This window comes from Stylophora pistillata, chromosome 9 (assembly GCF_964205215.1).
Source record: "Stylophora pistillata chromosome 9, jaStyPist1.2, whole genome shotgun sequence".
Taxonomy (NCBI): Eukaryota; Metazoa; Cnidaria; class Anthozoa; order Scleractinia; family Pocilloporidae; genus Stylophora; species Stylophora pistillata.
Window position 1 is genome coordinate 2,347,272 of NC_142527.1, and position 27,476 is coordinate 2,374,747.

Below are 27,476 nucleotides of genomic sequence, written 5' to 3' on the forward strand. Positions count from 1 at the left end.
GTGATAGGCGCATAAAATCTCTTTGAATATTTACCTTGGCTTTGTGACCAGGCTTTCAAAATGGCGGACAAAAATAGCAAGTGACCTGCACTTTACGAAGCTACAAATTAAAGTCTCTTACGATGGCTAACGATAAACCAGCGGTTCCTGTGAAGAGAACTGTGATTGTGTTGGATCACAGTTCTAAATTTCTGACGTTGTCCAAGCAGCATATTGACTTTGATGGTGGTGGGAAAAAAAGCAAGAACAAAGGTTCCAACTCGATGTCTTCTCCTGTTTTCAAGAGCTCTTGGACATGCAGTATTGAAGCGGCAGTCGAGTACTGTAGAATTGTGTATGATATATTCCCCAATGAGTATCTTGTAAGTCTGGTCACATTTTATATTTCGTACTTCATTGATCTGTGCGTAATTTCCGCTTGAAGTAAACTTACTGTAATTTACGTTAAAGGGATAGGAAGTGATATTTTTCATCCTCTTTTAAGGTCAAGGTAGTTGTTTCTGATGATAATGCTCACGTGATGAACTCTTGGTCTCATGAACAGCAGTGTGTTCCACAGGTAAGGTTGATATCAAATTGCATTTAAAGCTCATAACACTTAGCATTTAAGGTTCAAAATCTTGTTGTTAAAAAGACAATGGGAGACACCATGGCCTTATGGCTGGTGTACTGGACTCTGGCTTGGGAGGTCTGGGTTCGAGACCTGACTGGGTCAAAGTGTTGTGTTCTTGGGCAAAACACTTTACTCTCACAGTGCCTCTCCCCCCCCCCCCCCAAGGAGTCCAAAGGGATACTGGCAAATTGTCAGGGAAGCCTGATGAAATACTGGGGGGGGGGTAACCTTGTGATGGACTGGCATCTCATCCAGGGTAGGGGGAGTAAAAATATTCCTAGTTGCTTCATGCTGCATGGGAACCAGAATAAGCCCCCAGTGGGTGGGTGAATAGGCTCGAGTACAGACTTCACCTCTATGCCTTTAGACCTGGTCCCCTGGAGTGTAGGCCACTGACAATTCCCTTCTCTGCCTCCTTCTGTCCTGGGCTAGCCTTTCAAATGTGGTCCAGGCTCCAGTTGTTCGAAGGATGGATAATTCTATTCACTGGATAAAATCTCTATCCGGTGGATAGCACAGTACGTTTTGTTAATGCTTATCTGCTCGATAGCGATTTATCCGTTGGATAGTGTTATCCGCTCTTTGAACAACTGGGCCCAGGTTGTGACCCCATTTCTTCATCTCAGCTTGACAATCTCTCTGCTAGGTATTGTTTTGGGTTAGGGTTTCCATTTTCCTTAAGGATTCCATTTCATGGTTTGTCCAGTAACACTATCAGGATTTTTTTTAACGTGGATCCTTTATTTGCCTTTGTCATTACATTATCTAGCTTTAATTATAAGCCTGCTAAAATAAGCTATAATATTATGGCCGGAGATCTTAGCAAGCTCTACTGAGCTTTTATAAGAAGATCCCCATTTTTCCTTAAGGTGTGGCCAATCCATCTCCACTCCTCCGACTGATTTGTATTTGAATGGGTATGCAACCTGATCTTTCCGATAGCTCTCTCTTTGTTATTTTCCATATGATTCATGGTTATCAATCGTGTTTGACAGCTATTAAAGTCTTTTGCTGGCCTTGGACCCCCTGAGGAAGACAATGGAGAAAACTGTTCTTTGATATATGGATTGATATCAGCTGTTCAAAGTCTCTATGAGCCACTACCTCAAAACTCCAAGACAAATCAAGCAAATTCTGCTGATGATACGGGAAGGATCATCTGCATTACAAACTTGAAAAAGTTAGTACTGTTTTTTTTACATCCTGATAGTGTTGTATCATAATATTTAGATGTAGATCTCATTAAATTTATTAATGTCAGTTTTACTCCAGTAACTTTAATATCACTTTTGATAATGTATTTGACAATTCATTCATTGTAAAATTTGAGCTCGGTAAAGAAATAGAGAAAGACATTGTTTGTCTTGTCATGAGTGTAGGACAAAGAAAAACTTCTTAGTCCCCACACCTGTGACAAGATGGACAACATCTTTCTCCGATATATTAATTCTCGATAAATTAAGGAAAAGTTAATAATTGGTTTGCTCTTCCATGTGGTTTTATGTAAAGTGCAGGTGTATACATGGAAAATGGATCCTCCAGGATCAAAGGATCAATAGTTTCTTATTTATTTACCTTTTGCTCTAGTGAAGGCCATGTTCAGGCTCTTATAGCATGTGCTACTGATACGCTACAAAAACAGAACAGTGGAATAGGTTCAAGTGACAGGTAAAAAATAATGATATTAATAAAAAAAAAACAAGAAATAATGTGTATTGTGCTTTTTATTAGTTATTGAATTCATTTTTTGGGCATGTATAAGGTTTTCTATTTTATTCTTATCATCATTAAACAGGAGAAGTCTTAGAGTTTTTCATCAGTGATGCTTAATCAGTGGAAATTTATCCTTAGTATTGATTTGTGATTTTCTGTCACTGTTTCTTTTTACCATGCAAAAAAAAAAAAAAGAAAAATAGTGACCTCCATCCAGCCCTTCAAATGATATGCAACCATTGTTTACCACTCTTGTTATACATACATGGAATATAATGGCAGACTTGTTAATTGGTACAAAGATAGTTTAGGGTGATAACAATTTTGGTACAAAAAAATCTCTATTTTAGTGTCGAGCCTATCAAGAATGCAGACCTCATTTTAATTCATGTCCCTTTGAGTGGAGACAGCGGAAAATATACAGAAAAAGCACCAAAGGTATGAAACTAATGGGACTACTGAAGATATAAGATTAACCTTCTCACTCCTCCAATCATGCAGCTGAACTCTCCTATCATATGGCTACTCTTTTCATTATTGGCTGGTATCGAGAATTTGGTGTTCTATCCTGCTTGATAATTTCTTAATTCTCATAACCTGCCTGTGCAACTATGTATTGAAATCATAAGGAGAACTGATTTATTGATCACTCCTTGGATTGTAAGGGTTAAATTTAAGACAGAGGGACAAGGAGAGAGATGACAAGTTTGTGAAAGTAAAAATGCTGTTGAAGATAATATTGTGGCCAATTGTTTTGTGTTTTAGGCTAAAAGGGAGGTCTTGTTGATATGGGTGGTGGCCTTTGGGTATTCTTTACTAGATGCCGGGCTCGACACTAATGGTAGCCAACTAGCCACAGAATAGTAGAGATTCAGTTTTGGCAGGTGGTTTCCGATTTCCACTAGCCAGTTTGGCCAGTAAACAATCTGAAATTGTTGTAACCTCTAAGTTGTCACTAGCCACTTGGCTAGTATGTTGAAAAGTTAGTGCAGAGACCTGAGAAATTGCTGGGTTTTTTTTTTTTATCAACTCTGATTTTGATGTAATTTTAGTGATAAAGAATTTACAAAATAGTACTAATATGAATAAAAGGAAAAATTAGTTTGTGGTTGATTTGATGCTGTAGTTTTTCTTGGCCAAAATACTCCTCAGTTACCTTTAAAATTTATAAACAGCATTATGGTGCATTGCCTTCAAACTTGGGAAGTTGAGGATGTTAGAAAAATATTTAAAATGCAATCTCAGCCATAATTTTTGCTGTGAAAAAGAGCCAAAAAATATTGTGCACTTTTTCAGGGATCATCATTGTTATCAATTACCGTCAGCTCTCACAAAGCATCTCAGCTGGTTGGTAAGCTCAGCATCATGGCACAGAAGCACTTTCATCTGAAGTCTACGACAGTCACAGGGATACCAATGAAAGTAGGACATTATTTTAGTGGTTGACACCATCCTCTGAAGTTCTGTTTCTTATAAGTTCAAAGTGAAATTTATGGTTTTGATGATGCTGAGTGTGTGCAGTAAGAGTTTGATAAACGGTGATAGAAGTGATTTATTTTGTGAAGGAATTTTTTGTCAGGAAGAGCAGCACTCTGGAAGCTCAGCCAACTATGATGTGGAAATCCTCCATTCTTCACAAGTGCATATGGAACAGGCTGTCGCAAGTAAGATTGCCTCCATACCAAAACCATGTTTGATGTTTTGTACTACACATTTATATTCTTTCCAGTGTTTGACCAGCAAGCCTTCCTGTCTCTCACAAAATGACATGCTCTACAATACAGAGTAATTACTTACATGTATGAAACTATTACAGATGTGTTTTGTGGTGATGAAACTGTACCAGGGAAAAAGGACAGCCCTGGAACATCTAAAGACACTGTTCATCTGAAGTGGTGCACACCCAAGACAACATCTGCACCAGGTATTGGCACCAGGCCCCCATCCTGCCCCGACCTATCCTGACCTCCTACCTTTACCTGATTGAATATATGTGCAATGCTTCAATTTCTTTTTTTTTTTGTTTAAATTATTTCAAACAATTCTTTTTTTTTTTTTTACATGCCTTTGTCTTAACTTATTATAATTTTATGAAATCAAGGAAAGTGAAAGGCGAATTGGTTTCAAAGATTTTAAAGCAATAAAATATTTCAACCACAACATCTGAATTTGATCTTCAAAGAAAAAAATCCATAATAGTGTATATTTGATTTTGATTCTCAAGACGTCCTTCACAGAAAAATCGTTCCTTTTCCTTTTTTTTTTTTTCTGTTGCTGTATTTCTATTATTTAGTATTTTTTTTTTATGTCAGCTCCATTTTTTCTGCTGTTTTAGAGCTTCAAGCTTGCATCGGTTGTTTCTATTATTTAGTTTTTTTTTTTATGTCAGCTCCATTTTTTCTGCTGTTTTAGAGCTTCAAGCTTGCATCGGTTGTTATAGGATCACTCCAGTAGAGGTAATGTTTGATTTTAAATTCTGAAAATTGATCTGACAGTTTTAAAAATTTATTTTGTATTGATCAAAACATTTATGTTCATTTTTAGTAAAATTTATATTTTTGCTGTTATATTTACAAACATTGATGTGAATTAGTGGAACATTACAACATCTCTTTCTGTAGGTCAACAGTAGACCCACTGCATGCCTTATTTCTTTCCTGTTACAAGGTAATTTTTTTCCTTATACTCCCCAGATCCTAGTTGTAATTCTCCTTACTGTCTATATAATCCTTATCATGTTAGTTCAGAGAATTTGGTATTGGATCAACTAATACCAGTAATCCTGTAATAGATATTTTTCTTTATTCTTGTCACCTGTCTTGCTTGATAGCAGGTCTCCTATCCGCACTTCACACGTGTGGGGCAGAGCTCCATACCCATGGAATATGGTCAACCTCTTTTCATTTGGTTGTCATGTAACTGACCAAGCGTACGTACATACGTACGTACGTGCCTTCAGATTGCACGGGTAGGGTAGGGAAGACTATCAAAACGAAGGGAGGGGTGTCTCAGGGGAGTCTTGGCAAATGCTTATCTTTTATGTTATCATTAACATTATGAACTTGGGAGCTCCACTTTTAGGCTTGGCTAAATCTATAAATTATTATCTAATAATGTAAGGAGAAATTCTGTCTTTGTCACTCATGGGAGTTAAAGGGTTTAAAAAATAATCCATTAAAGAAAAAACTGCATGTCTTTTTAGTATCTTTCCACCCAAAACTTTTATAAAATCAGAAACAAGTATTATTGCAGCTTTGTTTTTCTAAACAATATTGACATTGAGGGAGAACTTTGTAGTAAGGCCAAAAGCAATAAATAAAAATTCAGAAAAAGCCAGCCACAGGGCAAAAAAAAAAAATCAGTTAACCCCAACTTTTTCTTCATAGTCCTGAACCTTTCAATTGGCCAGGTGGTCTAATTTGTTATTTCCTGACAGGTCGACAAGTTATGTTAGAACAGCCAAAGAAGTCTGGTGGAAAACTAGTGTCACATATTTTGGCCAGTCATGGAGGTATTTTGGATGTTTGGCATTACTTTCCTCATCAGCCTGCAAGACAGGCATCAATTGTTTGGTGTTTTTCAAGTGAGCAGAGACAAGCAAGAGACCACCCTGAAGGGCAAATCAACAGCAAACAAGTGTCATCTGCTCAGCAGGCTATAACCTTACGTGCTTCTGTTAACACTACACCCCTGTGTCAACATATATATTCTCCATACAGCTCCCTATACATTTCCTATGATACTGAGGAGAAAGTGCTACCTCTCTATTATATCAAGAAATGGATAGACATCCTAGCCTTCTCGGATAAGGACGAAAAACTGTAGGCTCCATCTCGTGCATCTTCTCTGTACTGGTTAGCAAGGGACGTTAAAGAACCCACACACTTATCACTAACAGTTGGGAACGTAGCTCCCGGTGTTGTGGACTGGCCTATTTACTGAAACTGGGGGCGTCAGTTAAAATTACATCACAAAGAATTGGAAACTGCTGCAAAGCAGTCTGTTAAGTCCCCCACAAAACATTGTAATGTGCATTTTAACATATCCCAGTGTTACTTTGCACAATATAAATAGTAAATTATTATTATATTATTACTGACAAGGAGAATTTGTCTGACAGTCACAAGCTTGATTAGTTTGGGATCTTGTTCCTAATTCTCATGACCTTAATGTTTGATTCAACAGGGTTACTGTATGGAGAAATTAGATCTAAATCACTTTGAGGGGTTAAAAAGATAAAGTTTCATTTTTTAGCAGCCCCATTCTAATTTTTTATATTATTATTCTTTTAGGTGATATTTTTATACATTGCTTAGCGACCTACCGCACCCCAATGGAAGATCCTCCGTCCATAAGCGAAGGATGTGGTGGCCGAGTAACAGACTACAGAATCAATGTGAGTCTGATTTCATTAAAAAAAAGAAAAAATTGTGTGCTTTTACATTCATGTTTTTCCATGTACTGAGTAGCAATAGCAATAGTATGGATGAGCTCATTGTCAAGTTTGTGCACGTAGGAATGGTAAGGAAAAGTGTTAAGTTTTACAAATTTTGAAAGGATTTTGTTAAATATATGGGGTTTTTTTTATTTATTTGTTTTTTTTTTTAATAGGATTTTGGCGAATTCATGAAGGCAAACAGACTTGCCCCTTGTTCATGGAATAAAAAGAAAGGAAAGTCACCCTTAGATAAAGGTACTTAAATTTTATAAATGAAGTCAAATTGCCATTTTATGGAAACCGTGGTTAACCCTCATGTGTCTCTCATCGAAGTGGCTTTGCATGTTATCTTAAAATGACAAAATATTCTGCAGGACTGGCAAGACTGGAGCGCAGTACAAGATACTGGCCCATGGTGATCGGTGAAACACTGCTGTGTAACATGATGCAGGTATGGAAATATGAACTTCTTGTTAACCAAGCGCGAGGGCCGTACTGGAAAATATTGACTCGAGGTCGTGGCAGTGCGGACCGGGCGCAGTGATTTCCGTGCAAAAGCGACCAACAAGTGAGAGGTTTTTTTTTGGCTAAAATGTCACAGAAACACCTGTTTTAAAGGTGTGAAAGGGCCATCTCTATAGTGAACGTTTGAAAGTATTCATGACTTTTTTTTTTTTTTTTCTGAAGGAGGATTTAATTCTGTTGTTATGTTTCGCATTCAAACAGCTCTTAGAACCTCTCCCAACTGTCATGGCGAAGGAGACCGTTACAGAAAATGATGTACTCGAATGTAAAAGAGTAAGAACTTTAATTCTTTTACTTTTATTTCTTACCAATGAAAAGAAAATAAATAGAAAGATAGAAAAGAAGAGGCATGTACATATACAAGCTGCGTAAAAAAATGCCTGCACGTTAGAGCTAAGGCTTAGTTTCAGGAACCGGTGTTCCACGGGTGATTAAAGGTTAGTTTGGTCATGTCAACTCTGGGATTGCATAACTGTAAAAAAAAAAATAATAATAAAAAAATAATAAATGAACAACCGTTCTGTTTTGGATGTGTAGGTTTTCTACAGAGTGCAAGCCATGGAGAGTAGGAACGATCCGCTTCCAGTATCTATGACTGGAATCAGAGGAAAAGGACCAAAAAGGTTACTAATACAATGCCAACCGATTAAAACTATAATGAACAGTGCTGATAATCAATTGGAACTGAGAAAGATACAAGGGGTGTCGACCGCGGGAAAATACTATAGCGGTTGTCAAGGACGGGAAGTTCTGTCACCTCTTGCAAACGTGAGGAAATACAAATTAACCAATCACAACAACGATGAACAGTGCAATGAGCCAATCAGGACTTGGAAAGATACAGAGGGTGTCGAGCGCGGGAAAAATGTAGCGATTGTTATGGGCAGGAATCTCTGACACATTTGGTAAGCGCAGGAAAAGAAGTATGAACCAATCACATCTGCGATAGACGGTGCGATAAACCAATCAGAATACAAAGAGGTACAACTGGTGTCAAGCGCAGAATTATATAGAATGTGTTAAAGGGCGAGAGGTTCTATTTCCTTTGGTAAGCGCGGGAAAATATGTTACTGGCATACGAAAATGTGGACCATAGATTGTATTTAGGCTACATATTTTTGCTTTGGGTAATTACGAAAGATATTTTTACTAGCAGATTACTCTGACTAATGTTTATTTTGTCAGAGAGGAACAGTATCGACAGATTTGGGCTGAATTGGAGACTTACCTAGAAGCTGCCAGTAGAACATCCAAGATGCACGAAAAGGTTCCTACGACAGTTCTTCCTTACATTTGACTATTTACTCATAAATGGACACCAATTTTTTTTTCGCAAAGTAGGGGATAGAAAGGCGAAAAGTTAGTGACTCCCGCGACAACCTTGTTTTCACACACATTTCTCACAAGAACTTAGAGATTGGTCGAATCTTATTAGCTTCAGCCCTTGTGACCACTTGACTGATTTTAAAACGTAATTTCTTCTGAATTGTGTGTCTAAAAATTCATCGTGTCCAGTGAAATAATTCTGAGTCGTATCTTGTCTATGTTTTTTTTGAAGGTGTTGGAATGCCTGCGTGGCACTAGTCCTTCCAGTAGTACCACAGACAGTCCAAGGAGAGAGACACCCACAGATGAAATTGAAAGTGAGTATATCGCCGATCCATCTCGCCTCGCGTTCCACTCTTTTCCTTTCTACGCGCATCTTTTTTAAGAGAGACTTACTAGGCAAAAAATATGCACGAGATAAATGAAAGAAATGCAATTTAAGTGTCCATCTAGAAAAGATGTTTTACACCGTAACAACAGTAGGCATGTTGTTCCCACTGTTCTCTATATATATTTCCTATGGCGCTGACCACCTTCCCTGCCTGCCTTTGGAAGACAACTCGGACTGGTTTCACCCCATTGCTTCCGCTAACGTTAAGCTGTTCTTTCTCTTCCACAGAAAATAATATTTCCAAACTTTCAGAAGTTTCGCTCTCCTGGCAGGAGGTTGACAGGTCAGTCTATATAATTCTAGTTACCAGCTGTCGCGTTAATCTCTTTAATTATTGCTCTCAAAAAGGGTCGCGTTAAATTTACTCTTTCTTACGGTTTTAACAGGTTTTGCCCCCCACCCCCCCCTCCCTGCTGAATTTTTTCCCTCTCCTCACTTTTTGAACTTGTTTCATAGTTTTCCGGCAGTGACGAAATAATGTGGGAAGACTCAACCAGTGGGAATAATAATGTGGGAAGACTCAACCAGGCGAAACGTCCGTAATTCGTCCTCGTGCCACTAAAGAAAAGATAGAAGGGAAATCTCATAATATATTTTAGTTTTAATCAACCTCTTTCAGATACCAAAGTATGACGGAGCGAGAGAAGACCGATTTTAATCGCGGAGATACAAACAATGAACACTTCTTCAAAAGAAGTATGGCGTCAGCGGTGGCGGAGCAGGCGCAGAAGAGATTGCGTACCGATAATCAACATGGAATGACTAAACAGACGGGAAGAGGTGAGAAACGCTTTGTGGTTAGGCTCAATTTTGGTGTTGGAAAAACATTTATACAGATGATTTTCTTATTCCGTGCAATGGTGGTGGAGCAAAAGATCATGTAGTCATGTTGTCGATTGATTCGTTTATTCCAGGCACAAGAAATTCTCTTCTCTCGATGTGGAACAGTAAAATGAACGCAATAGCAGCCTCGCGACACGAGGAATTTGCTGGTAGGCTTCAGTCGACAGGGAACAAAGCCGAACTTTACTCCAATCCTATGGATTCCGGAAGTAACAGCAGGTAGAGCTTATACGCGTCCTCTCTTCCCCCCCCCCCCCCCCCAAGGAGGATTCGAACCTAAGGTAGCTCCGATGCCGTATTCGAGTGCTTCACGCCAAGAGCTGCATACAACTCTTTGGCGAGCCAGGCCATGAAGTACAAACAGCAAAGCTAAAACCATTCGCGACTTGTCCACTCATGTTTTCCTGCGCTTTGAATTCTCATTGGCCACTCGTAGTGACGATCCAGGATGAGGGTCGGAAGGGGAAGATGTTGGAACACCCCACCCCCCCCCCCCTCAGACTTGTTGGTTTAATTATTACTTGAAACCAACATTCTTACAATGACAAGATCGTATGGTATACACAATTTGAAGTTTTTAGCATTTTTTTCTTGTCTCAACACTACGTTTATTTTAAATTTCTGTTTTCTCCCTTCACCCCTCCTCCTCTCCCTTCCCCCCCCCCCGCCCACCCGCACACTCCAATCCAATCAAAATGTCCTGGATTCGCCCCTGACGTGAAATTTTTAACCTTTTTTCTAATCGGTTGTTGTCATTACTTTTGTCTTGTTTGTACGAAACCTAATGGAAACCTGCTCTTAATAGTTGAATGTTTTCTTTTTTTTTTTTCTGTTGCGTGCGTTTTTTTCCAGTGGCAGAGGCACGCCCGTGGAAGAATGGCTGTAGATTGAGACGTCTTAGTGCACCACATGAGGCGTGAGTTGATACGGTTAGAAAGACTTATCTGCATACAGTTTTCCTCACGCTTGAAAGAATAGAACCGTACCTCGAGGAGTGGTCCCGTGAGCCTAATGTTACCAGACAACGAATCTCACCACGGCCGCTGACCGAGTGGAGCCCCGAGCGTTTGAAGAACTTTTTGAAATCCAATATGGCCAAAGGCTTTCAATGAACTTTTAACAGGCAAATGGAAGTTTAAAGTTAATATCGACGCCGTAGACGTAGTTGCCTTCTCTGTTGTGGTGAAAAAATAGGTTGCAAGGTGCACCTAGAATTTCGTCATCGGTTTCATGCAAATAGAATCTCAGATATCAAACTTTTGTAAGTGTTTGTTACTTTTCTAAGTTGAATTTCAGTGAAGGTCTGACCGCCTCGGCATTGATACATTCCCTACTTGTTTTGTAAGAGCAAATAACCTTGAAGTGTTTGCCAGCTTGTTGGCTGATGTTTGGGAGCGCCGGATATGTCAAAGACTTCTGCGAGCGAGAAGGCCATTCCTCAGCTATGACTACTACAGGGCCATCTTTCCCGTGTTCGTGCTCGAAGCGAACTAAATGCATACATCTGTAACTCTGTATTGGTGTAGCTTTCCCATGAAGAATTGCAGACTTTATGCGAGAATCCCGCCATGACTTTTTTTCTCTCCACGTTGAGGATTTCCTATCCGCGAGATCTTTGCGGGAAGTCTGACGTTTCTGCGACATTAGGTCTCTTTAAAACAAATTCTCTGTAGAAATAGCGTTAATTATTATTTCTTTAGCTGGGAGAATTCTGTGAGAACACTGAAACTCGTCAATGAACTTTACAAATTAATTTAAGGCAGCCAGTGAATCTACAGGTTTTTTAGCTTTTCGCATCGGACGAAAGCCTAGACAGCGCAGTATTGTTTATCACTGTGAATTTTGATAAGATCTACTGAAGAAGCAACCTTTACCTTCGCTTTTCATAATAGTTTCCTTGGAAACAAGCCCTGGAAGACTTCGGTTGCCACGTGATTTGACAGCAGTCCGGCAGGTGGCGAATCCTATTTAAATTCAAACTCAAATTTGTCTATTTGCGTAGGTGGTTGGATTTGTAATTTGCATGCTCATCAAAGATTCCTCTGTTTACAGAATCATTGTTTAAATTAAACGGAGAAAGAATTCTTTAATGAGCGATCACTTGAGCAGCCGTACCCTGAGCTTAAGCCATAACAAGAAATTTAGGTTTATATTTCTGTTTTGTCATCTGAACAAAAAATTTCCGATCACTTTTTCACTCGGAAAAGATATTCTGATCAGATAGGTTTTGGTCTGGGTGACGCTAAATTGTCCTACTTTTTTCCGAAGAAGAAAGGGTAGTTTGATTAAATCGATATTTTAAACTGTCTCTTGGCTGATCGAATTTTTTTAACGGATATTATGAGGGATTTCACGGCCGCCGGAGGCGATACAAACTCCTCTGTGATACGATAATTTCCTCGATGAAGATGAGTTTAGCTGTGGCTTTTACTCGGTACTTTGAATTCGTAGTGCTATCATTTTCGTGTTTGACTATAACTATGACAAAACTGAATCTTTATTGGCTTGGTTTCATTTCCCTATGTTTCTGAGAGCCGTATTGTCTAAGACAAAGTCGAAAACTGTATTACTTTGGTTGTGTCTTGTTGTTAAGGCAACGAACCCGAATTTAATCTGCGCCTTGTAGAACGATTTTTAAAATTTCATTGTTCTAATAAAAGTATCCTGTTAAGTACCTTGCGTCTGGCCGGTAGTAACAGCCTTTCGCATGATATTGTTACAGGCAGGCGTATCTAGTTAATGTATAGAGTCGGTTTTGAAACAATTAAGGGGGAGTAAAAGAGGAAAAACGATATGATTATGAAAGGAAAGTTGCCGAAGACCAATGAAAACCAGATGGGTTGTTTATGGGGCTTTTTCTTGCATTCATTGAATGTAATGCTCTGGAGGCCAATCAAAACGTTTTTATTTTATTTGTTCCGTTTGCCCACCGGCTGAGTGTGCGAAAGAAAAATTGGGATCTAGAAGCAGCATGGCAGTCCGCACGGCATAACAGAAATTTCTCCGAAAAAAAAAAAACAAAAAAAAAAAACATTGAAACAAAATGGGCTTCTTCTCATAAGAATACACTAAAAAGACAAATCATCGATAAGGGATTCCGCTTGGGGCAAGGGTAAAGGTTTATTGCACAGATTTCATGAACAAAACTTAACAGGTTCGCTAAGAGTGAGACACTTCGTTTGTCACAACAAATCGCTTGTCTGCTGCAGGAGATAAATTATTCATCACATTCTTGGTTAGGAAACTCCACAAGCTCTCACGTCTGTCACAAATCAGTTCCTATACAGCAGCGTGATATTATTTGCTTAAAAAAATAAATTTCAACTGAAATATTATTTGTGTTAGAAGTAAACAAAGCAAGGGATTTAGATAACACCCGGTCACATCCGGGGTACGTGGCCTGTCGTCATTTCCAAACAGTGAAGAGCAAAGGTGACCGTTGTTGACTGTGTTGCTATAGTGCGTTCATCTCGTTTGCTTTGCTTGGCACGGCCAACTAGGATCTTATCCTTCGCCGTGGTTGCATTTTGCAAGTAGTGTCTTAGTTTCTCAGGTGAGTGAAACCTATCGGAAAGAAAACGGACTCGACGGATTGTACAAGCTTAGCTTAGCTTACCTGTACAAATGTGAGTTCAATTCCCGAAATTTAAATTAGCTTTGACACGTCGAAGTCGACGGTGTTCACCTTTGCTTTCGCCATATTTTTTTCGAGCATGATATAATTTTCGGACTCTTTTCGAAATGAAGCTGTTACTAAGATATCTAAAACCCTTGGGCAGTTATGTAGCCTCCGATTTTGCACTTTTTTCCCGACAGACAGCGAAGTATGTATACTGATACAGAAGTACTTACATCTGCGGTGGTTAAAATTTCTGCTTGTAGCTGATATGAATCGAGCCGGAACAACAGTTCCTTTCGTTTCAAAAAGAGTGTGGCAAAGCGGAATGGGGATGGAACAAAACGATCATTTCTACTTGGTTTACAATATTTATGAACTGTAATATTGAGGAAAAAGATTTACTCGAGCGCTGCTAGCATGAAATGACTAGGCATAATTTTTCCGTTGCAATCGTTAACGGTCCATCAACTTTTCAACAGATGACAGATTAACGACAAGCGATTATTTTTAACATTAACATGTAACCCGAAAATCCAAATTTCCGAACTTGACACTACATTTCCTAACGTGTAAAGAAGAATTTACATTTTGGGGAAATAATTACAGTAAAGGCTTTTCGTCTTTTGTTTTTATAATCCCTAAGTTTATTTTTGCAAGTAATTGCCACTCTTTTGTGTTCTCGCAGCTTTAAATTATTCCATTTCAATTTGACAGTGATTTACTTGGATAAACGTAAAGAAGATTTTTCTGTCAATCACAGAGTATTTTCTGCTTGAAGTTAAAACTTATTCATGATCTCGGTTGCCGTATAATTTTTAGGTTTATTTAGTGATTCCAAACAACTGATCAAGCTGTCACGTTTTAAAACGATGAAATTTTTCTTGAACCCGCTCGAACTAAAGGATTGAAAATACAGATTTACGAATACATTTTTTTTTCTTTTTTATATCTTCTATTTTATTCACTTTTTTCTGTCTGGAAGCGGACAAACTCATTGAAAATCAGTCATAAAATGTTACATCATTTTCAATCATGTGTTCCCATGGAAATGATAGAGGTTTATTTTTAGTCGAAGAACCAATTAAAATTGAGCGGTCATTGCTGGCTTATGTGATTCTAGAGAAAAGAAAGATAATTTAGAAATTATGAGCGCATCTTATGTTGGTAATTCGCTTCTTTTTTCTGTGTTGTCTAGTGTCATGAAGTTTTTCTTGAATTTTTTTCTTACACAGGAACGAACTTGTATCTGTGGAATGACCCAGTTGGCTCCTTGTTTTGTACTTAAAACTAACAACAACCCTTTGTCTAGTCGTCACGGAACGATTACGTAGAGGACGCCAACGAATTGCGAAATAAAATAAAGCTGATGAGAAACTTTCCAAACTCTGACACAACAACTCTTCCACGCATCTCGCAGATCGACTGTTTGCCTCAAAATCGCTTGAATCCGGACGAGTTTGAACAGAAACGAAGAGGAGATAAAATAGAAGAACACAAGAATCACATTATGGCCCAAACAGCAACCTTGAAAGAACAGGGCTTTGGCCGGCATGGTAAACGGACTAATTATACATCGGGGATCTTGCCTCCCATTTCGCAGATTTCCATGGGGGGAAGACAACTCCCAACGGAAGTGAGTCCTAGGGAAGAAGGCTTAAAGCTCCCTCCGATTTCCCAAGTGGCTTGTCTCGGGGGCTATCTCGATGAAAAACAGCTTGTAATGAAACAGTCCAAGTCTAGAATCAGGGACAGCGATTCCGAGTTTGTAAGACTTTCCAAAGCTGGTGGTCAGAAAAACCTATTGTGCTACACAGAGGCAGATTCCACGCCTCGCGGGCACGCCACGAACGCGAACACATTTCCGCTCTCCACTCGTTATAACGCCGGGGTCACTTCAGAGGCGGACCCAAGATGGCGCCCATCGCATTGGTCCGACTTTTCGAGGCAGAAGCACGCGAGAAGCGATCATAGATTCATTTGGAGGTAGATTAACATGGTGGCTGAGTCATCCACGAACAAAGACTGAAAAAAAAGAACTTATTCATGGTTAACCTTAGTTTAAAATGTACAGAATAAAGTATAAACGAACTAAAACACAGATTTAGTGAGGGTATGTGTGATCAGATACAGTGTACTAGAAACCTCCTATATGATATACGTTGTAAATGGTCACATTTTAGTGGAATAGCTGCTATTTGTAGCCGAACAGACACATCTAATCTGAAAAAAAGGTCTTTGAAGAATTGCTTGGCTTTAAAAGCTGTTAAAAGTTGTTTTAAAAGTAGTTGAATTTATCATTCCTGTGTACATAGCAGACTGATTCCAGTCGTTTACCGATATTAAACGCTCGTTTTACGCGACAGCCCTGAGCACTCCTTTGTTTTTCTATTTTTTTTTTCTTGTTTACATGTACTTTCTGTTTTTTACTTTGGTTTTTTTCTCTCAATTTACAGTCTGTTGTTTACTTCCAACTGAATAAATAAGCTTATTTAAACCGTGTAACAGAATAGCAACGCTGGGGTATTTTGGTAACTTACTTCGTTTTAAGACTAATCCACAGAACATTCCATTACAACAAGTTAAGGTGTCATTTTATTTTATTGACTCGGTAAGGTCACCACATTAACGGGAATTAATTGACTAAGGATAAAAAGTTTACAGGGTTTACATAGTTTTCTGGCGAAAGTAAACAGTTATTGCTTCCCTGCTGACAAACGATTATTCTTAATATGTAAATCGCAACCATTTCTCAGATGAGTTTACTTATGTTTGGAAATATCGTAGAAATTCTTCATTTCTTCATGAGTGCATGAAGGAGATCGAAATGAATATCGATGAAGGAGATAAAATTTGGTAGAGCACATCTCGAATGAATTCGTTCAAAACCAAGTCAGAGTCGGATCTCAACAGCCAACCAGCCGAACAAAGGTGATATTACAATGGTATTCAAGGCCAAGCCTTATGGATAAAGGGTTTCTTAAGCAACCGCTCTCAAAGTGTCAGTGTAAACCGCGTACACTCTACCCCATGCAAGGTTATTTCAGGTGTTCCACAAGGGTCTGTCTTAGGCCCCACGCTTTTCTTGATGTACATAAATGACATCGTGGGTGACATCAAGTCAAATATTAGACTCTTTGCTGACGACACCATTATGTGCCGACAGGTTCTATCGCCTGCGGATCATCTTATCCTTCAACAAGACCTTGACAGACTAACTTCATGGGCCTGTCTTTGGCAGATGGAGTTTTAATATTAAGAAATGCTACCACATTTCCTTGACCAACAAGCGAACCGTTGTCATACTACCATATTACATGCATAGTCAGGTCTTGGAACATGTAACTTCCTATGATTATCTGGGTGTTAGATTAACGAGCAAGCTAAATTGGAAAGAACACTGTGACAAAACTTCCAACAAAGCCAATAGGGCTCTCGGGCTAGTCAAACGGACTTTACAACCGTGTACGGCTGAAGTCAAGGAGAGAGCCTACAAAGCAATTATTCGACCTTTACTAGAATATGCAAGTGCTGCCTGGAATCCACACAGAAACAGGGACACTGAAACTATCGAAAAAGTCCAGCGACGGGCTGCTAGTTTCGTCGCGCACAATTACAAGAGATCTACAAACTCACAAGATCTTGTACATCAACTTGGTTGGGACTCCTTGGCATTCAGACGTTTGCTAGCCCAAGTTACTTTTTTTTCTAAAATCACTGAAAAACATTCTCATAGATCTTGAATTCCCATCTTCTATCCAACCAGCTCCTAGACCAAGGATCCAACATGCCATGCTCCAGCCCCACTCAAGTGTTTTGGCGCACAGTTATTCTCCGTTTATACGAACTGTTCGAGCATGGAATAAACTGTCAACTCAAACAGTCCATGCTGAGAACATTACTTCTTTTAAATCATTAGCCATAAGGGACATTCAGAACATGAAGACCCCGAACCACCTGAAAAGATTTTGAACTATTTACATTTATTGTTTCTTTTAGACTTTACATATTTATTGTAGATTATTAGCACTATTAATTAGTTATTCTAAATCTCCCAGCGTTGGCCCAGCTATTTGAGAGTATAAGTTCCAAGTTCCAAGTTCCAAATCTCAAGCAGGCAATGAGATTTCAAGCGAGAAAGCAAACTGCTTGTAGCGCGGGAAAAGGTGACTGTGGGCAAGGTTTCTCGCCGAGGCAAGGAGGAGTGAGTTTTCAAAGGAGTAACAGGACGGGAGTTGAAACAAAACCATCGAATATGCGATCCCAAATTGTTTTTGACTCTCAATTGGAAACTGCTTTTTGAGTTTGATGGTTATTTTCACGCTGTTTAAGCTCAGAGTATTAATGATATATTGGTAATAATTGGTCAGTAATCTTACAAGTGATTTACAATTCCACAGGCATGACACGTTCACTGTCCTATTGGTGTTCAAATCGGGCTTGTGATAACCAATCACGTTCGAGAATTTTTGTCGTAGCTTTGATAAGCTTCATTAGCCCAGATCGTGACCTCTGATTAAAAAATTATCGCCAATTACTTCTTCTGTAGATTGCCATCGAAGTAATTCCATACCAGATTTTCGTATCATGCTGCAAGCTGCTAAACTGCGTCATAATTCAATAATAAATTATTACAGTTTAATTGGAGAAAACGATCTCGCGCGAGAGCGAAATTTATTAAGGAAACAATGACAAGTGATGAGCCAAAACTAAGCTACAAATGAGTAAGTTGCCTTAAAGCTATTATCTTTTGTTAAAACGACTTCAAACTACGATAAGAAGATTTTGTTTTCGACCTGTTCACTTCGTCTGTAACTAATGTTTCGATTTTTGTTGGTGAGCATGATTCCAAAACTTTGTCACACCTAATTTATTTAAGTGTAGAGTTTTATTTATTGATTACATCCGTCCGTTTATCTCTCGCTTGTAAACTAAGTGCTAATAAGAAGTGAAGAGGGATCTTCTATTTTTTTTTTTCGCCCTATTTGGAATCGCACTCGTTTTCGTTTTTCATCCGGTCTTCCGAGCAAAAATATCGTTTTTCACTAAAGCTGCAAGTTTCAAGCTACTCACAAATATCTCGTAAAAGCATTGTTTACAATAGTCGGCGACATCTTATGACTGCGGTGAACAGTCTCCTTTCTCATTAGCTGGTTGGTAAATAAACAACAGTAATTAAAAGTCCCATAGTGTAATCGGTTATGATCAAGTATTAACAATTGTGAAAAAGCTCTCAACTTGACGCACCATCATGGATTTATTTTCATTCTGTTAGTGAATTGCTGTCGGAAAGATTGTTCGGAAAGACCTATGAAGTATAGAAAGAAGGCTTTATAAGAAATATGGTCAAGCCGTTTTACAAGCCTTTGGACAGGCCTGAGAGGGAAGAAATTTGGTACTGTTATTACATTCCTCGTGAAAAGCCAGACTCAAAACCAATTCAGCGTGTTCCTATTTCACAAGTGCCGGACCTGACTAACGAGACAGCAAGGCTGGTTATTAAAAACGCGGAGGAAAACAAATATCTGAATGTGGGAAGAGTTTCAGAAACTGATTCGAAGTACGTGAAGTTAGCCAAAACTGGCGGGCGAAAGAACCTGTTATGTTATAAAGAAAACGAACGAAGAAACAGCGAACCTAGAAGATATAAAGTACCAGATTGGTATTACCATGATAATAGCAAGGTCGAAGAACAAGAACTTAGTGAAGAGGAGAAGCACAAGAGGTACAGAGTTACGTATGGAAAACGGTGTTATAAGATTTCTCAACTGAAAAAACCTGAGGTGTATCAACGTCCAGATTACATGACGTACTTGGAACCAGAAGAGCTGATCATGTCGTTGGGCACATCAAATCGCATTCCCGATCGTCCAATCTTCGGCTTCGACAAGTTTTCGTTTTGGAAACGGGACGAAGAGGAAAAATTAGACAAGCTGCCTCCTTTGGTGGTAAAGGAAAATGCGGGGACAAAATCTGCGCAGCTGGGCACTTCCAAAAAGGTTGTGCCAATGAAGAAGAAGGTGAAGTTGGCCGAGTCCTCCAAGAAATCTCAGATGTCCAGCAATAGAAAATTATTCAGCTCGAGTTATGCTACAGAATGGCATGAAAAGTGGTCTGTGAAGGCCTTAAGGAAATGATAAGTCGACCACTAATAAGACTGGGGCTAGAACGACCGACTCAATCATGTTTTTGTTATCATAGTGTTTATGGCAAAGTTTTAATGTTACACAGTCCGAGAATTCTAGCGAAGATGCATTCAGAATATTAACCGGAATGTTAAGTTCTGAGAACTGAGAAGTTTTGAAACTGAATTAAATAAGAAGCTTCGTCCCATTACTTTTACGAATTTGTAGGCTTTTTGTGAACGCGGCTCTCTCGCGTTCAATGTGGGGTGTTTTTGTTAATTTAATTTCATATCGAGTTTTATAAGTTGTATAAATAGTCCATTTTAAAAAAAAGTTTTTGTCGAACTTGAGAAAAACGTTTGGTCTACAGTGGACCAGTTCAAGATAAGCAAATATTCCTTCCGTAAGATTTAAAAAATTATGAGCGTCATGTAAAAATCTCAACAACCCGCTATGCCAAATGTTGCGAGTGTATTTAGATTTGTGTTGAGTTTAAGGCGTTTCTAGGCCATGTGGCAAAACGATTAACAGGAACCAAAAAAATAGACACTCTTGAGGGCCAGTATGATAAATCGTTTCCGTGAAGCCACCTAACAACAAAGAAGAAAGACTAAAAGACAAGTTTTAATGTTATTGAGCTTTATCGGATACAGTTACTATCTTACATATGATAGCGAAAATCAGACCTGAAAAAAATCAGGCCTGAACGGGATTCGAACCACTAACCTCTGCGATACTAGTGCAGCGCTCTACCAATTGAGCTAACAAGCCAACTGGGAGCAGGCCGTTGAGTTGATTCGTAATAAACCCGTGAAAGTGATAAATCAGATACAATGAAATATATGAAGTTCATATATTTTGAACTGCGGTATTAGATATATATGATACACGATCCTCGCAGTAGATAGCGCTATTTAAGCAATAGCGAAAATCAGACCTGAAAAAAATCAGGCCTGTACGGGATTCGAACCACTAACCTCTGCGATACTAGTGCAGCGCTCTACCAATTGAGCTAACAAGCCAACTGGGAGTAGGCCGTTAAGTTGATTCGTAATAAACCCGTGAAAGTGATATCTAATACCGCAGTACACAATATATGAACTTCATATATTGCATTGTATCTCATTTATCACTTTCACGGGTTTATTACGAATCAACTTAACGGCTTGCTCCCAGTTGGCTTGTTAGCTCAATTGGTAGAGCGCTGCACTACTATTAGTATCGCAGAGGTTAGTGGTTCGAATCCCGTACAGGCCTGATTTTTTTCAGGTCTGATTTTCGCTATTGCTTAAATAGCGCTATCTACTGCGGGGATCGTGTATCATATGTATCTAATACCGCAGTTCAAAATATATGAACTTCATATATTTCATTGTATCTGAGTTACTATCTTGTTAGCATGTTTATCTTCGACTGCATTCCGGCGCATTCCAATAACTCAAGTAACTCTAAATGTTGACGAGAAGTATGGTGACTAACAACTGAAAGATAAGCAACATGTTTATCACCGCAGAGTGCTTTTTATTTCAAATGTGTGGCGCCATAATAAAGGCACCGGGAGACATTTATTCTTGGCCTTTCAAACCAAGGAAAAAATCAGCGACTCATCGGCTGCATTCCCGACCATCCGAGAATTTTCGACCGCACATCAATATCAATCAGGCCTTGATGTACGTGACACTATGTATTAAAAAAATAAGTGCACGCGTTTTTTTTAAGAGTCTTGTCACGAGCGTGGGGCGAAGGAAAAACTATTAGTTCTCACTGAGAATCGAACCCCAGATCGACCTTTATCAGATTCTGCGCATTGATACTATGCCAAATGAACTACAGAGAGAGACAGCCTTTAGTCGGTCCATGAGAAATACCATTTTATTTGATGTAAACACGTTTTCTTTCTGATTTTCACGTGACAAGCTTGAAATTCTTTTAATATTACATGTACACCTTGAATAAACAATATGGCTTTGGCCTTTTCAAATCAGTAGAATTTTAATTGCTGAAATCAGTGACCTAGAGAGGATGGCCAATGAACTAAATCATTATTTTCCATTTTGTCTGAGCGATCGAGCACTTTTGAACTGCCTGAGCCAAATCTCATTTTTACGATGCCTTCACCTCAATCATTAAACCAGCATCGACACAAATTTACATCAGTCGCAACATGTGCAGACCACAGACCAGAGTAATAATAAAAATAACAATAAAACATGTTTCAACAGTAGAACATTCTTCAATCGAACTCGGTTACCACAAACATATCCTCTTACCCTCAAACTTGAAGCCAATTCCTTTACAGATAATTTTTTACAAACTCGCTTTTTTCCCGGAAAAATTCTCGTGTCTCTAAGAAATCCTATTTTCTTTGGCTTAACCACGCGATAGGGCCCCAAAATGAGAACTCTCCTACTTCTGGCTCTCGAAATTAATACAAATCAGAATTTTGTTTGCGCGCGGGTTGGCACTTTACAGTCGTAAGAGGTAGGAACTTATTCACTGATTCATCTCTAATGATACTTTACTCATATACACGTCGTATTTTTACGTATTAAAACCTTTGCCTGTAATACAAATATCAATTATTGTATCTTCTGATATTGAACCGCTTCTGTTTTCGTTTGCGTTCGCACTAACTACTAGGCGTGACCGAGGAAACTTGCCTACTCCTTTTACTTGACTTTGTTTCTCGCACATGGTAAGCCTGATATTGGCCCTTCTCCAAAATGATGCCAACAGTTCTTTGTCTTTTTTTTTATTCGTTCATTTTTTTTCCTCCAGTTACAGTCTTCCCTGCGCGAGAAGTGGATTCTTGAGGAAAATTATTGTTTCTTCATTAACCTCTCCTTGTTGCACAAATATCCCGCGAATTCTGCAAAAGTGACAGACAAAAATAATCTTATAAGTGGAAGGCGCTAACATGTGAACCTCGCGTTGTATTGGAAACATGCAATGCAATGGTTGGAAAGACAAGATCAATTTTTCAAACTACTGAAATCAATAACATTTTTCGGTTCCTTTCTAGTTTCGCCCGAGAACATCAAAGATCGCATCGAAACCTTTCAATAAATCTTGAAAAATATTGGAAAATAATGAAACAAAATCAACACCGAGGCTGAGTTTTCAATCATGTTTCCATTCCATTCAAATTGCGTCCTGGCGTGTTCTTTGGCCGCTGAGTCAGTTTCTGTTTTCAACGAAATTCAATATTTGATTTGGCGACAGCGTCGCCAAGGACAGTCAGTGATATTCGTATATTGACACTTGTTTACATCGCGCCAATTTGTTTGATCTCATTTCAAGAAAACAAAAATAGCAACTCTAATACTTCAAATGTATCACATGTATGACTTCCACAGAAATTACGCCTCAGAACGGTACCTTACATATAAATCTTGTGGGAGTATTGAAGGGGTAGAGTTCTTGAAGGTAAATAGACTTTTATCTCGGAAATCCTGAAGAAGAAAAAACCCATTTGTCCGAACATGAAACTTGCACGCTTTAAAGATGATGCAACATTTCCTTTGAACATCTCATAAATATCTGTCACACTGAGAAATTAGTTCCTTCGTTTTCAGTTTTCACCAGTTTTGTTAATTTTCCAGCAAATTGAATGTAACGAACCCCTTAATTTGCAACTTCGTGTTAAAATTATTGGTAGGTTGTTTCCTTGAAAGGCGTCATATGGTTAAAACTTGCCACCGGTATTGAAACAATACTGCCTAAAGAGATATTGAAGTCGCAATTTCGTTGGAGTTAATCATGGTGAATTTTAATCTTAAAGTTTCACTAATGTGAAGCAGGAAATGAAAAGGTTTCGACGTACAAGAAACTCAAACTAACTGTATCGAAACTAGATCAAGCGAATGACGGAGTCGTAACTTTGAATTTCGAGTTCCTAACCCCACCTCAGTTTCGACAAAATAAACAAAAAAATCAGTTTCAGGTCTAATCGTACATGTTTAAGTTTGGCGGTGTAAAAATGGTCGTCAAATTCTCAAAATTAAATGTGACTTTTCTTTTTAAATCAAATGTTTAAGTCTTACACCGGTTTATTATTAAAGTATTTCAATTCAAATGAAAGCTGTCGATTTAGAGTATAGATTCATTCCAATTTTGTCTCAGCTTCAATTTCGAAAGTGAATTGGCTTGTAATTATGTTGATACAGAACATGCTCTTAATTGGAGACATTCAGAGATGATGAAGCTCAAAACCTAATCAGATTTCAGCTGAAATCAAGAGGGAAGTCATTTTTGACGGATTTAAATTCAACCTTTCTGTTTAGGTACATTTTGATCAAGTTCGTAACTTTTTTTTTAGGATTTTGATTCAACCCTGTTTCTTCCGGGGTGTGTCCCGAATTTTGGATAAGACTGAACAAATTTCTGTAAATAGAAATTAATTTTTTTAAAATTGTATTTATTTTAATAAAAGCTGTATTCTGATGATTACTTTATGCAGTAATAAATAATCCCAGACTTCATTAGATCAAAGCAATTACGTCCGAATGTCTTGATGCAAGCCCTAAAAGGTGGTTTTATTGATTCCAGTATTCCCTCGTTAGTCTCTTTTTGCGTTTTCACACGTACGCACACGACTAATAAAGACCAAAACATTATATCAACATCCTAACAAGGCTATGTGTTTCCGAAGAAGCTTGTCCAATTTAATATTTTTTGCGATATTGGGCACAGTAATATTAGAAAATTAACCCAGTTCCGGTAAAAGCGAGAGTTTTCCGGGGCTTTGTTTGCATGGCACCTGCAAAAACAGGCCACTATTCACATTAAATTTGGCTTACGACGCTTAGGAATTCGATAAGAATAAGAATAAAACTTCGTAACGCCCTGCGATTTTCGATAAATTTGAACGATTAGAAACTCTAGAAACAACGCGAAAAATGTTTAAAGGTAACGCAAGGCGCGGTGAACACGTTTTGTCACGTAGTGATATGTCCTCGCCATGGTAGCACCAACGTCACGAAACTGAAAAGAAAAGAAAAAAACAAGGAATTTTTTTCCGCTTTACTGGTTTATTTATTGGATCATTACGTCACTTCCTATTGTGAGAAGTAAAAAGCTAAAAGGCCGTCAACATTCACGAGTTTCGTATTGGCTGCATTCCCGTGCGTTAATCTAATCAGAGTTGTGTTTATATTAATCCTACGAGAGTAACAAGTCAGTTAAGAGAGAAAAATCGAGGAAATATGAACGAAAACATGTCTGCAACTAAGACTGGTTATTTGTCGCTGGCTACTGACAAAAATCCAAGCCGTCAAGTTAGGCTTGTGGCTGAAGCGTATACGAACGTGTCAGACCCGTTCATCGTATTTTACACAGATTCGTCGTTCATTGGGAGAAAACCTCGCGCGTTTCTGCGATTGAAATCCTGCACTGTGACAGAAAACGACGAGATATCTTTTACTCTAACTCCGCACGGAGAGCGAATCGGTTCTTCAGCGGGATTTCTTTGTTTCCGAGCCGATACGTCTGGAGAGAAACAAGAGTGGTTGAGGGTTTTTAAAGACAATCAGCCTGAGAACGAAAGAACCGTAAAGAAAACGAAAAGAAGGAAACTTGGTCCACGAATGCTGCCAGTGATTCAGGAAAACTGCTCCGAGGAGATTGCTGTGGTTGACCAGAAAAGATCCAGTTTAATTCCAGTATAAATGGAACTAGATATTTGACGTGCCACAAAAACGATTATGTCAAAGAGAATCGTGCTGCCTGAGGCAAGCAATTCGTTTAATTTATTGTTTAAAACACTCACGCAAGAATCGCGCACTGACTCTAGAAAGCCGAGCGAAACTCTGCCTTGAATAAATAGTATATTTTCAGACATATCTAAGAACACGAGAAGAACATACTCCTGATTAAGAGGAGAAATGGAACTTTATTTTGTAAATAGTTCAAAATGTATGCGCCCGAATCCCTGAAACAGACAGGCGACGATCTGAATTAATCCGAGTGAGGTGACTCGGCGCAAAGGTTCGTTTTCAACATGTACTAATTTTTTGGCAAGCTGTTGATAGTTGGGTTTCGGACGTGACTTCCATGCAAATAGAGTCTATTGAGCCGACAACAGGGTCATTCAGCAGTAACGTAATACATTAGAAACGATTATCATTAACTTGCCTACGTATTGCCCACGCTAACATGAATCGACTAGAACGTCACACGATTGCTTTCAAGAGGGCATGCTTTTAAAAGTTGAATGCTATGTAAATACAACGATGTCTGATTTGATGGTGAAAATGTCAACAGAGGTAACATCAAAGAAGAAGCCTACCCTTTGGGTGATTTCAGTCCGCAATAAAATTGTCACAAACATTAGAACTTGGACATTGGAGCGTATGTTTGTGTGTTGTTTTTCTTTTTTGTTTTCAATTTTCTAACTTGTCTTAAGACATCTATAGATGTATATGTGCAGATGTATATATATATATTAATGAGCTAAGTAAGAAAGCAGACTCGCCTGTGGAATTACGTGAGGTTTTTAATTCCGATAAGTGTGAATTGAAAGAGCAAACAAGAAATACGCGAGACGCATCCTATTTCATGAAGCGGGGAAATACTAGTCTACTTAGCTAACTCATTAATAAAAGGTTACGTAGGTTGAATACCTGTTTCTCCTGAAAAGGGTAAAGCCTACAGGCGAAAACGACGCGTGCAGCTGGGAACTTGCATATTTTTTATATTGATTGAAGCGGGGAAATAAATTATAAAATGAAAGTTCGTCTATTTTTAGTTGAAAACCTTCTTCCTCTTCTTGTTTTTATTATCGAGTTTGACGTAGGTTCTCAATGAAGTACATTGAAAAAAGTTTTGTGTGAAAGACCTAATTACACGTATTTTGAATTTGAATTGACGCATGACGCCTCTACGTTGAAACTTTTGCCACATCTGGTTTGTAAGAGGTTGCCGTCATAATAGAAAACAAGACACAAATGATAGCATGAAAACAGCGATTAATTTTTTTTTCCCTTATGAATCGTAGGTGTCTCATCACAAGGCTTTTAATCTCATGAAAAAGTACATCATGTGGAGCGTGGGGAAGAGCAAAGCTAAAATATTCCAAGGGAAGATTGAAAAAAGCAAAATTAATTGCAGAATTAGTCATCGCGCAGAAGTTGCGTCGTGCTATCACGTTTCAGTGAAACAGCATACATTTTATTGATAAGTTGTTTTTTCCAAAAGGGTTGGGTTGTTGCCTGAAATATGTTCGAAGAAATATAATGATATTAATGCAAACAAGCATGCTAACGAAAGATCGAAAGAAAGAGAAATTTTGAAAAACGGCCAGTTTTTTTAAACGTGTAATTTGTTCGAAGTTCGGATCTGCTGTAGTGAAAGTGATTGATACAAAAACTAGGACTAAAAACAACGCTATTAGTAGATGTAAAAAACATAGTTTCAATTTTAATGCACATATTCTTTCATTCTTCAGTTTTACTCTTCATTCTTAGTTGTCGCGCACTGTTCACAAGAAAAAATCAACATGTTTCGACATGGAAATTGACGTGACCATGGCCTTTTACAAGACTATATATAAGTAATAGGACACGTTTTTCCAGGCTGTATCACGTGATAAAGCCACGAGGGATGTTGGGGGAACACGAGGAAAGCTTTTAAATCACGAGCTGAAAGTTATCAGCTTTCCGTGCGTTTTTCCGTAAAGGAGTGCAGACCACGAGGACCTGACGAGCCCGGGACCCAGACTTCCCCGACACGCTGGAGGGCAAAGAATGCATGCATTCAAAGACCTTCACACTCACGACTCAGTTACCATCAGTTCTAAAAATTATCATCAACTATCATTTCCCGCCGACTGCACATGAGATAGCAGATCGAAACGGTAAAAACAGCAGCAACAACAACCCCCGGAAAAG

The 27,476-nt window shown here is 38.6% G+C and overlaps 3 protein-coding genes and 1 long non-coding RNA gene across 5 annotated transcripts in view; 3 read left to right on the top strand and 1 right to left on the bottom strand.

Moving 5' to 3' along the window:
* Positions 1 to 5: 5 nt before the first annotated feature.
* LOC111326691 (integrator complex subunit 13) lies at positions 6 to 15,830 on the top strand. 2 transcript variants are annotated; one of them, XM_088733325.1, is made up of 23 exons: positions 6 to 362; positions 485 to 559; positions 1,609 to 1,793; positions 2,201 to 2,281; positions 2,677 to 2,764; positions 3,623 to 3,748; positions 3,906 to 3,990; positions 4,143 to 4,250; positions 4,739 to 4,782; positions 4,948 to 4,993; positions 5,763 to 5,837; positions 6,619 to 6,722; positions 6,938 to 7,019; positions 7,139 to 7,215; positions 7,491 to 7,562; positions 7,827 to 7,912; positions 8,475 to 8,556; positions 8,848 to 8,932; positions 9,235 to 9,289; positions 9,626 to 9,786; positions 9,921 to 10,068; positions 10,702 to 13,475; positions 14,701 to 15,830. In XM_088733325.1, exons 1-22 carry the CDS (start codon positions 123 to 125, stop codon positions 10,733 to 10,735), a joined length of 2,139 nt encoding a protein of 712 aa, XP_088589451.1. In that variant the 5' UTR covers positions 6 to 122; the 3' UTR covers positions 10,736 to 13,475; positions 14,701 to 15,830. The 2 variants fall into 2 exon arrangements, with proteins under 2 accessions (XP_088589451.1, XP_022786486.2); XM_022930751.2 differs by having other exon boundaries at positions 10,702 to 13,402.
* A 145-nt stretch (positions 15,831 to 15,975) lies between these two features.
* On the top strand, positions 15,976 to 19,807 carry LOC111327541 (uncharacterized protein C7orf57 homolog). The gene is made up of 2 exons (XM_022931755.2): positions 15,976 to 18,189; positions 18,741 to 19,807. Exon 2 carries the CDS (start codon positions 18,808 to 18,810, stop codon positions 19,600 to 19,602), a length of 795 nt encoding a protein of 264 aa, XP_022787490.2. The 5' UTR covers positions 15,976 to 18,189; positions 18,741 to 18,807; the 3' UTR covers positions 19,603 to 19,807.
* A 1,628-nt stretch (positions 19,808 to 21,435) lies between these two features.
* LOC111326456 (uncharacterized) overlaps positions 21,436 to 27,476 on the bottom strand; it is a 45,792-nt gene continuing 39,751 nt past the window's right edge. Inside the window, exon 5 of the long non-coding RNA XR_015991749.1 lies at positions 21,436 to 22,459. This is a non-coding gene — a long non-coding RNA (uncharacterized LOC111326456). The remainder of the gene's footprint in view (positions 22,460 to 27,476) is intronic.
* Positions 24,668 to 25,929, top strand: LOC148722782 (uncharacterized). Its single transcript, XM_088733329.1, has one exon. The coding sequence runs from the start codon at positions 24,795 to 24,797 to the stop codon at positions 25,254 to 25,256; it is 462 nt and encodes a 153-aa protein (XP_088589455.1). The 5' UTR covers positions 24,668 to 24,794; the 3' UTR covers positions 25,257 to 25,929.